This window comes from Simochromis diagramma, unplaced genomic scaffold, assembly GCF_900408965.1.
Source record: "Simochromis diagramma unplaced genomic scaffold, fSimDia1.1 OVJJ01000387.1, whole genome shotgun sequence".
NCBI classification, from domain to species: Eukaryota; Metazoa; Chordata; class Actinopteri; order Cichliformes; family Cichlidae; genus Simochromis; species Simochromis diagramma.
Window position 1 is genome coordinate 5,505,688 of NW_024387152.1, and position 12,019 is coordinate 5,517,706.

Here is a 12,019-nt window from a genome sequence, read left to right on the forward strand (position 1 = left end):
AGCGCTGAGCTTTGTACCGGTTTACAGAGATGACTTACAATCTTTAGCACCCCAATACCTTATAAATATCATTTGGAATACATTTTTAAAAGTGTGACTCATAAACATGCCAGGAGACCTTTATGTCAGGCATGATTCAGTAGACCACTTCATCATAAATCAAGGAATTGATTCCAAATGTTTCACACTTTGGCTCCAACCTCTTTTATGCTGGCTTCAGCTTAGAGTGATTTTTCAGATCTAGAAACATCAGGTTGAGGTTTAAGTGGAACGCAAAAAACTTTAAAAAATAAATAAATAAAAGAAATAAAGAAATAAAGCCCCCTCAGTGTGAAGTATCAAGAAAGAATGTAGTTTTAAACTTGCTCTGGAAAGCAGAGAAGCATTTCGTCATTTTTTAAAATATTATACGTGCTTTTTTTAATTACACAAATACATTCAGATACTTCCTTTGTTACACGTTGCTAGGACTGGGTTGAACACCCTTTTTGCCTTCAGAACTGCTTTCATTCTTCATGGCATAGATTCAACAAGGTGCTGGAAACATTCCTCAGAGATTTTGGCCCATGTTAAAATGATAGCATCACACAGTGGATGCAGATCTGTTGGCTGTACATCCATGATGCCAGTCTCTCATTCCAACATATCCCATAGATGCTCTGTTGGACTGAGCTATGTGTGAGACTGTGGGGGTCATTTGTGTACAGTGAAAGGGATGAACATGGTCAACAACAAGCTCACTAGGCTTGGCATTTAAACAATGCTCAGTTGGTACCAAGGAGTTCAAAGTATGCCAAAAAAAGATCCATGCTTTCATGTTGTTTACACCAAATTCTGACCCTACCATCTGAATGTTGCACCTTTAAGTGAGACTCATCAGGCCAGGCAATGTTTGTCCAAGGTTTTTCAGTCCAATTTCGATGATCCCATTTGAATTGTGGCTCAGTTTCCCAATCTTAGCTGACAGAAATGACACCTGGTGCCATTCTGCTGCTGTAGCCCATCTGCTTTAACTTTCCTTGTATTGTGTTGTGCTCTTCTGCATACCTTGTAACAAGTGTTGATTTGAGTTACTGTTGCCTTTTTTACAGCTTAACACAGTCTGGTTATTCTCCTTTGACCTCTGGCATTAATAATTCATTTTTCAGCAGCAGTTGAAATACTCTGATATACCGATGTTGGCATCCAAATGGTGCCTGCTCATAACATTATTACTATTATAATAATAATAATAAATATGCTGTCGTCTCATGAACAATAAAATAACAGCATTTTTAAAAGCTGGTTATTATTTAATCAAAGCATAAAAGACTTTAATGCATATTCACATCACAATACATTACATTTTGTTTACAAACAACTGTAAAATGACAACAAATATCATGTTCGATGTGGAAGGTGGGCTCCATTAGACTCAGTTAGTGTGCATTTGAGCAACATAATATCATAATTATCATATCATATTTGATAAGATGCCGTACTTTTCTACATGTAACTGAATCAGAATAGGTGAAGCAATATTGACGTGCGTTTTGTGAAGCATTTCTTTTTTCTTTTCTTTCCTTAATGATCTTCTGTATGTTGTTTACATGATCAAAATAAATTGAACATAAACAAACAATAAATGTAATTAAACATCCTGATGATTTTATCATATCTGGATAATCTGTTGTGAAAGGAGCAATCTTTATTATCAGTGATTAGGACCGGTAAGTTCACTCTACGACACACCGGGCTCATTTATTTAATGAGCCAGAACACAAACAGCAAACTGTAAGCCACACAGGGGCCCTGAACCTGCTGTTGAATAGTCAGGATGTCTGCTCGGAAATATTTCCCATGGTATACTGTGGGAATAAGACCTTGCTCACTGTAGGTTTACACTGAGGCTCCAGGGTAGGCTTATTTAGGGTGGACTTAGAGTGACATTCCAAGATGATAGGTGGTATTAGTGTTTCAGAGGGTCCATATGACCTCAGTCTGTCTACAAGGGGAAGGTGTTGTGTGATAGAAATTTCAAACAAAATAATGCCTTAATGGATAAAATGTAAAACAAAAATGTAAAAACAACAACAACAACAGCAAAAAGTGACCATGGTCGCGATTTTTAAAAATATGTTATCACAAGGCAAATTATCTCACAATCTCAGGATAGCCAACATGTTTTCTTATAATGAAAAGACATTTTCCTCCTGTTCTTGAGAAAACAAAGACTCAAATTAATTAGAAAATTATCTCGTGATCACATAGAGAAATATTTTCTTTTGCATAGATTACAAGGACATTATCCCATTATCTGGATAACTTTGTTATTTCAAGATATCAAGATTGAAAGAAAGCGTAACAAACCACAGCTTATATCAGCTTCTCACAGTATCTGCTGAAAAACTTTGTAACTCCTGGTATTCGCTTTATTTATTGCTCATCTTTTTTTTAGCACAAGAAAAAAAAGCAGGTAATGAAACTTGTATAATTAATAATATCAAGTTTTAGATTTTAAATGTATTAAATACTGTACAATGGTGGACTGGCTTAGAGAGATAAAATATTTGTATACATGTGGCGGCAGTTCCCATCTCACAATCTGAGCATGAGTTGGGCTACAGCGTAGATATCATAAATTCAACTCAGCACATGTGATCGCTACGAGTGAGTAATTTTTGGTGAAAAGAGTTAAAGCACTGTGATTGACCTTGTGCAGACAATAAACAGACAACAAACCCTGAGGCTACTCAGCTGTGCTGTACTCAGTACTTCCCCACATCAAACCACTTTTCTAGACCAGAGAAGCTCCATTTCTAATGAAAGAATTTCACTTCATCGGGACTGGGTACTTATTGTACATTTACGCAGTCTGAGGCAGCTGTATATGTGTAATGAAGTATTTGTATGGTGTGAGGATCAAATACACAGAAAGAGAATTTAAAGAAAAAGCAGGATTTACATAATGGTGAAAAAGAAGTGTGAAATTTTGTCACACCATATAAAAAGGTTCACTTATATAACTGAAAGGATTTACATGTAAATTACTCTGTTTACTGCTCCTCATATCTCCTGAAATCTTGTCCAAAGATTAAGAGTCACACCTGTTTTAATAAAAAGCATACAACAAGTAAATAGCATGAAAATAGTCACTATTACTGGCTAACAGATTATATAAAGTTACCAGTCTTACAGGAAGAAAAGTTATTTCATCTCTATAATAAACCACTGTTACTGCCAGTGTTAATGATGTTTTGTCATACTGTTAAAGGAAATCCTGGCTCCCACCTCTATTTTGAGTAAGCTTCTTTTTTATTGACCTGCTATGTTTAACGGTTGATTAAGGAATGGGAATACGAGCTTTTAAATGTACATACAATTCACACACACTCACACACTGTACATACAACACAAAGTGAGGAGATTTTTGAAAGTCTATTTGTAATTTGGAAAACGCATGCATAGTTTTGACTCTGTGCATCCAATATGTTACATATCATATCATGGCATATGCTTGCTTTCAACACTGGATTCTTTAACAAAACTAAACTAATAACTATAGACACGGTCTTGTTCTCCTCACATTAAAAAGTAGCTCTTTAAGTGTAACAATACTACTTTTTTTCCACAATCAATGTTATCACATTGCTTAATGTTCACGGCCTCTCATCCTTTTTCTTATCTTTCTTGCACACAGATGCCAATTTTGACAAGTTTAATTTAGGAGCTGCATTCCCGAACCTGTGACTACACATGAAATATGTGAAAAACACTGTAATGCTAGTTTAAGCTCGAGGGCCTAATATAAGTCAATTATTAGAGCTTCCTCATTTTAAACTCCATAAATTAAGCAACAGACACTAACATTTACTCCTGTAATTTTCCTGTTTGATTTTCTAGAGCAGTCTGCGTAATCTGACTTGGCTTTAGTTTATACTAACTGCAGTTTTTCTGCTGTGAGAATATTTTTGTTACTTTTACTCTAAATTCTGAAAGGTGCAAACATTTTAGAGAATAAATAAGCAAAGTTTGCTTGCTCAGAATCTGTTAGAGGACACTGAATAAATGTATTTATTGCTCAGCTGAAGGGTAATGATATAATAAGATGCATCGCATAGTTGTTTTTTTACATGAATCCTAGCTATACACCATAAAGCAGTTCACTGGCTCTGAAGTTGCTATTAATCTGAGTTTGCTGTGGAACTGAGATGAAAGCTTGATGAACATCAATAATGGTTTTAACAAATAATATAATTAAATGCCCTCCATACAGGCTACATAATATTATAAACCAAAACTCAGTAATATGCCTCATAACACAAGTGGCATTCTCCATTGTGGAATGGTGTTTTAATGGCAAAGTATCAGGCAAAACATCAAAATATCATGGCTTCATCCTGCTTTACATAGCTCCTCCTGGCGCTTTTCCCTCTACAGCATTTTTGCAAAAATGCCTCCGTCTTCCTATATACATTGATATGATCTCATTATTTTTAAAGACTGAGTCAAAGGCAGTTCATAAAGCTACATATGAACGCAAAGGGTGGGTCTAAACGAGCTTTGCATAACAAAAGGTCACCAGCTATTATGCTGTGGTTAAAATTCTCCTCGTGAGGCTCTCAGATGGGATCGAAAGGGGATAGGCTCCGCGGTCTGTATCACATTTGCTGAAGTTTCTGAGTTCTTGAAACCAACTTGCTCCAAGAGTTATGATGCTGAGGAATGTCGGCAGTGTTAAACTCCAAAGTTCTTTCCCTGTGCGTACCTGGGAAGGCAAAGTGCCAAACGGAAAGAAATGAAGGGTCCATTCACCCAAGAAGAAGAGAAGAAGATGGAGGTGCATCAAACTGTCATCCAAGTCCAGGAATTTTATGACGACTTCGGGTTGGGAGGATCTGTATGGAGCTTTGAAGAGAACATATCAGACTAAATTAGTAATACTGATGAAGCAAATATTGCAATTCAGTGCTGCAGATCCATAAAGTTAGGAGACTCAAAAGAGATTGCGTCATTGTGGCTTCACTTCATGGTCCCCAGTGTGGGATTATACAGTAATACAAATTGCCCTTATTTAGACAAATGTGCTGTATCCAGAAGCACACAGTACAGTAAAATCAGATACTTGACAGATTTATTCACCAACCTCTTTCTTCCCATTTTAAACAAATGCCCAATTTACTAAAAATATACTACAAGTTTCTGCTTAAAATAAGTAGGAAGAGTCAAACACTTATGTATATGTTTTGTGTCTATTTTATAAATTAGCACACTGTCCATTGATCACAGCATATTTAAACACCAGGAATCTATTCAAGCTACAGTTTGTTAGAGAAAAGTGCTTGCTCTGGATTTGTGGTGGCCCACTACAATCCTAATTTAGATTTGTAAATGTCACAGCATTTTCCTTTCAGTATGAGAACCTCCCTCATGCTTGAAAGTTAACTTTTGACTGTCCAGGCTTGTCAAACTGAAGGAAATTTCAGCTCCCTAACAATTACGGGCAGTTCCAAGAAGCAGCTGATAGCACTTGTTTGTGCAGCCTACGAAACCTATGAACAGCTATTACCCTGCACTTATGTGGCGATTTAAAGTGCTGCATGCTGCTGAAGTTCAGGCTTTTCGCGCAGTGATTTATCATGGGATGTTTTCCGCACAGCTATTGAACAAACTGCTATTCATCAGAGCTGACTTGAAATTGTGTTAGCTGGTCTTGAATCATCAGCAGGAGAAAATGGATTTCTATCACTACGTAAAAAACAAACGTAAGGTAAGCCCAAAATAAATTAAATGTCAATGACAAACCACTGCAAGAAAAAGTTGCCTATTCTGTCTGATAACAGGCTAGACGATGTGCCTATCAGTTATATTTATAAGAAAAAAAGTACCAGTCACACCACTGCTCGGGAGTAACCATCCATCTATTTTCTTCCATCTAATTCAGGGTTGAGAGGGGGGCTGGAGCCTGGAGGGGGCTGGAGGTGTCATAGCGTGAGAGGCGGGGTACACCTGGACACGTCGCCAATCTCTAACACAGAGAGACTGACAACTACTCACATTCACATCTAGGATCAATTTCGAATTCCCAGTTAACCTAACTCCAATAATTGCACGTCGGAGAACCCAGATATCCCACACAGACACGGGGAGAATATGCAAACTCCACACAGAAAGGCCCCAGTCAGGGGTTGGAGTCAAGCCCAGGGCCTTTTTGCTGTGAGGCAACTGTGCTAACCACCTTGCCAATGTGCTAGAAGATGCCCACCTAGAAGAACCTAACTCAATACTGATTTTCTTGTTAGGTAGTGCAAGCCATTGCTGAAAAAATATTTTACACGAAGCGAAAAGTCTGGGTGTTTTTCTCAAACTGTGTCCATGTGAGAATAGCACAGCTGTCCAAAGCAACTGTGTAGACATATTTTTTGTCCTGTGGGCTCTAAAGGCAGCACCGTACAGATAAACCAGAGTAATTCAAATACAGGATCTGGCCTGTCAGAAAGTAGAACTGCTGACAATGTCAACATTTCTGTCTGGGCATTTTCTGAAGTTCATGTTAAATTTATTATAAGCCTCTTGTCAGCACAAGGTTTATTTCTGTCACTCTTTAGGCTCATTTATGGACGCAATCAAAATTCACAAAAGCAGAGAGAGAAAAAGGATTGTCTCAATATCATTTTTACAGAAATAATCAGACTGACCTTGACAGACAAAAATCACGACACTCCGGGTCTGCATCGGTCACAACACAACGGCAGCGCGGTGTCTCTGCCCCCTCGTGTTGGGACGGCTGAACACCACGTCGTTTTCGCTGACGTCCTCTGTAGTTCGACATTCCGTACGGCACAGTGCGCCTTAGAAGGACAGAGAGAGGCCTTTTTTCAGCATTTAGCAACAGATGAACAAAACAAAGCGAAAATAATAAATGGAGCAGATACATCAGGACTTTCACACTGTCAGTGCTCAAACCCTACGCAGAAAAAAATTTGTTTTAAGTTTTAATTATTCATTTTAAAGCAATTTTTAAACAACTACATTTTTATGTTCTCCAGTGAACCAGGGAACATTTGTTCTTTTGATAATGGAAAATGCAGCCAGAAAGGTCAGTGAAACTGAATAAAAAGCAAACCTGACATATGACTTCGATATATCACATTTATAATGTCAGCATCCATCACTATAGTGTCTATTCTGGCCCTAATCCTCGCATCTGGATAACATTTAGATTCCAAGTGCCAGGTAGGCATCACTTCTTTTCTTTCTCTTTCCACTCATCTCTTTTCAACCATGTGTGATTGATTCTGTGAAAAATAAGGATCTATATAGAGGCCTTTATATCTTTAAGACCTACGAGGTTCTGGGGAGGGGGGGGGGGGGGGGTCTGCTGACAATGTCAACATTTTATTGTCTGGGCATTTCTGTATGACAAATAAAAGATTCATTGAATTGACAGATAAAAGCCTTTCTTTTGTAGATTTGACAGATTATGTCAGACTGCCTGCTGCTTATAACTGACTGAGTACCTACAGTGTTGCTGGCATCTTGCTGGGCTGCCTTTACTGTGTCTTTTTCCACTGGAACTTCAGCCTGTGTAATTAACTTCAGGGTGAAATGCATTTGAACCTAATACCTGTTCAATCTAAAGTCGGGGCTGTGAGTCAGAGATCACGCTCAATGTAGCGAAATGCTGTTGTCAGCTGGGGCAGTTATTCCAAAGTGAAAGAAGGGATTTGAGGAAAGCTTTACTTTAAACACTCTTACAATGTGTAGGATCTTTTTGATCAAACTTGGAGCTGTAGAGGAGATGTCGTACTGTATGTACACACAAATACTTCAAAGTTAGTCTTGTAAGCAAGAACAAAAGGATGGAACATTTGGGATTTCTCCTCTAACTAAGGGTTTGCTATGTTTTTGTTTCAAAAGCATCGAATCCTTTTGGGAGTCTTCTGTTTCAGTGCAGTGCTCCAACCATGTAAGAACAAGTTTTCAACACGCACATAATGCACCTAATACTTGCCGCAATAGAGTTACTGGTATTATTTTCACCTTTTTGTGTGTGCGCGTATCCATGTAAATATGTGTGTAAGGACACACCCACTATAGGAGAAACTGACATAACAAAAAGGTTTTAGAACTTTGGCAGGTGTTTGGGCATCTGCCTTTACCTTACTTTACAGATCTTTAGCTGAACTCAAACTGCAAGTGGCAGGCCACAAGTTAGATGATGAGTCCTATAGCTGGAAATAAAAAGCCAGCTAACTAACTGAGAAGGAATATTTATCTGTAAGACTTCAGCCAAAGAGGATTTTGTGACTAGATTGGTTTGACTGTTTGTCCGTTCCTGAGCAGGATTATTCAAAAGTTATAAAAAGTTATGAAAATGTTACTAAATGTGGTGCTTGGCCTAACTTAAAAGGAAATCTGAATTTGATGTGCAGAATTTGATACTGTTGCAAATCGACACTTTACAAGTGTTTTGGACTTTTTTTACAAAAAAATTCGCCCCCCTCTCGCGCGCCCACGCACGCACACGCACAACAATCCTCCAACACACAGACCCATTTTGCTCTTGCGGCTTCACACAAACAGTTAGGTAGCAATACAATAATTAGGTAGTAAGAAATAAACTACTAACTCTTTTTACGCTGCCGTCCGCCAAGTACACGGGGTGTTTGAAAACGCAGCTGTTTCGTCCACACGTAAACGGCGTTTGGAATCACCGAAAACGGAGATTTTTTAAAACTCCGTTTTTGCCTTTACGTGTGGACGAGGAATACAGAGTTTGTCATGCAACATTAAAGGTATGAGCCTTTATCCACGTCACGCTGTGCGCCACGTTATTGCTTACAGGAGATGAATTGCAGAATGGCAGATAGAGACAAAATACTGTTAATCTGACTATCTGCAGGTTTTACACACTTACATACACAGGCAGTTACTGTCCCTCCATTTAGAAAGGCAGAGTGTGTGTAATTATTTTACATGTAGTTTTTTTTTTTTCCTGTGTAATAATATTCAACATTGCTATCAATACATTTTTCAAAAAATGCCTCTCTGTGCAAAATCGGTTTAAAAACATGAACAACTGTAGGATACTGTTTGTCCGTGATTTGAACCATCGAACAAATCGTGGCAGGTACGGCCTGATATTATTTGTATCCCGCTGTAACTTTACTGTATAAAGAGCTAATATCTCCAAAATGTCAGGAGTAGTTATTTATTACAACAAGTGTTTGTGAACTAAAAATCAAGAATGTGGGATACTGTTTGTCCGTGATTTGAAGAGCCCAGCGCATGCTCTCGAGGCAGGGAAAACCAATTCTGCAGGGGAGACCTACCTCGGCACTTGTGCAGGTGAAACCAAAGAGAAGATATGCTTCACCATATTTTCTAGTCTTTGGCTTAGAATGAAGTTGGTTTGGAAACATATTCAGCGATGCTTCATCTCCTGCTTTGTGTTTGTGTGGGCGCCCCGTGCTAGCAGTGTCCAAGCGTTGTTTTGTTGTTTCCCTTTTCATGCTGCGCCCCCCCTGCAATGGCTCTGCGCCCCCCCAGGGGGCGGGCCCCACACTTTGGGAAGGTCTGCTTTACACCATGTCTTCACGTCAAATTTTTTCAACAAAAAAAAAGATCTGAAACTAAACCAAATCCTTGGTAGACGTATAGCATCTTAGACTGCCCCTTTTTGTATTTGTAGTTGAGATGTTTGCTGCTGACAGCAAACATCAACTCGACTCCTTTTTTTCTCCAGCCATAACTTTGACAACTTGTCTAAGAAACACCCCTTATCAAGTGTTTTTCACCAGTTAATAGCAATAGTAAAGGCTATAGCTAGATAAAGCTAAATACATAACTTAATTAACATAGAATCAAATAATCATTAAAGATGTAACAATACTTACTTAATTGTTCCCACATAACCTGTTACTACCCAATCCTAAATATATCTGTCAAATCATTTCAGCCAGCGCAATGAAGAAATCTGTCATTGCATTTTATCAATAGACAGACTTAGGCTATGACTCATGGCGTGCCTGGAAAACACAATAAATGCACTAACTTTGGTAAATAATGTCCTCCACCTGCCTGATTCCAAACTGTTGCAGGAACACTGGCAATCTGTTGGGCCTGCCATCACTTGAATCTGGTGCCTCGGGGTGGGTAACTGGGTGTAACTGCAATGTGTGGTGCCTCTAGTGCACGGCTCCTATTTCAGTTGCAAAAAAAAGCCACGTGCCAATCTTCGTCTGAAAGACTCTAAATTGCTACTTCTTATCACTCCTGACAAACGAGGAGACGTTGTGCAACTAGTGATGGTAAATATGATTCTTTTTACTGAATCGAGTTTTAATGAGTCACTCACCAAAGTGAATCGCTTTTTTTGAGTTATTTGATTCACTGAGTCAGTTGACCAGAGAGTGCAAAAAATGTACATTTTCACTCAAACTTAATTTGTTTCTCTTTTCATGTAAATCCCACTGCTAAGATGAATGATTCTAAAAAAACAACAACTATTTTATAGAGCAAAAAAGAGCAAAAACATTTCTAAAATTAAGCAATTTCCTATCAAAATTGCTTAATAAACATTTATTTTGTTTATTTTTATTTTATTAGTGTTTTCCTTAAATGTGTTAAATATATATTTTCTCATCTAAATGTCCACTGAGCTGTGAGCCTGGGGGCGGTAATGCGCCTTAACATTGGTTGCCAACCAAGAAGAAGAAGGAGAAGCTGTGAGCCAGGAGGGAGGGGGTGAGTGAGTGATTCGTTCGCTCGCTCTATGATTCAGCACAGGAGGGAGGGGGTGAGCAGCTCAAATGTGTTGTTAGCATGTTAGCAGAGCGATGCTACTGTGAACCGAGGAGCTATTTTCTTGATGTGAGCTTCTACTCAGGGTTTTTTCTTCCAGTTCAGAGCAGAAATGCTTTTGTTAAGAAACTGGCTGTTGTTTTTTCCCCCCTGCAATTTTAATTATAAGCTAGATATATTTCTACTAAGCGAATTAGTTTGCTAACAGAAACAGGGATGAGTCAGTGAGTCAGTTGGACTTGTGAATCATGATTCACGAGTCAGTAAAGTGATTCTCAAGTATTGAACGATTCGTTCACGAATCGGACATCACTATGTGCAACCTCTGGGATTCTTGCACAAAAGCGGAATGAACTTAATAAAGCGTGCCTTACTCGGGGGTGTTGATCCAGATGATATCCAAGTGGCAGTAGTAGACGCACTCTTTATCCTTGTAGGAATAGCAGGTGCAGCGCTTTTGTCTGGACTTTGCTTCTGTTGTCTCAGACAGCTGTGAGTCAGCGGATCCCCGGGAGCCAAACACCTTTGAGTCCAATTGGACCAAGGCGCGGGACGCCAAGATACCGTTATTAGAAGAAGCTATGTTTAAAAAAAACAAAACAATAAAAAATAATAGTAAACAGCTAAATCAGAAGTTCTTCATAAATAAAAAAGGTACTGAGTGGATTCATAAACAACCTTAAAAAATAAATATATCTTATTGCCTACCTTGCAAGACAATAACTGCCAGTATCTTGAAAAGCACGACTCTTGCGAAGATGGACAGCATCTTTGCCATGTCTCAATATATTCCACAAAATAAAGCAAACGCCTGACGAGGAAGCAAATTAATCTCCAACCATCATCGATCCATTAACTTTGGCGTGTGTCCGTGTGCAGTTCATGTGGTCCGCAGATGAAAAAACAAGTGTCGGAGGACGTCGTCTTTCATTCTAATGACTTCATCCCGTAAATCCTGTACCTGCAATTTTTACACTGAGGTGAAGGGAACGTGTTTATTCTAATCCAAGCTTCCGACTGCCGCAGTCGCAAAACAAGTGCGGTCTTTGGAGCGAGGCGAGGAACAAACCCTTGAAGTCTCTTTGCCTTCTAAGACATGCGGAACTTCGGAGGGTACACGCCCACACCTCTCCTAGCACCCACCCTCTGTCAGATGCAGCAGCAGTGTATGTATTTACATATATGCCTATTCATACTTATTTCTTTAATGCTTTTACTCATTTTTACTGGACAC

General features: G+C 38.8%; 1 protein-coding gene across 1 annotated transcript; it reads right to left on the minus strand.

The window, feature by feature from the left end:
- Window positions 1–1,276: 1,276 nt before the first annotated feature.
- Window positions 1,277–11,879, minus strand: LOC120743613 (endothelin-3-like). Its single transcript, XM_040047294.1, has 4 exons — window positions 11,494–11,879; window positions 11,160–11,364; window positions 6,678–6,830; window positions 1,277–4,887 (listed from the first exon to the last, which is right to left on the minus strand). The coding sequence occupies exons 1-4, from the start codon at window positions 11,561–11,563 to the stop codon at window positions 4,833–4,835; spliced, it is 483 nt and encodes a 160-aa protein (XP_039903228.1). The 5' UTR covers window positions 11,564–11,879; the 3' UTR covers window positions 1,277–4,832.
- Between the last annotated feature and the right edge of the window lie 140 nt (window positions 11,880–12,019).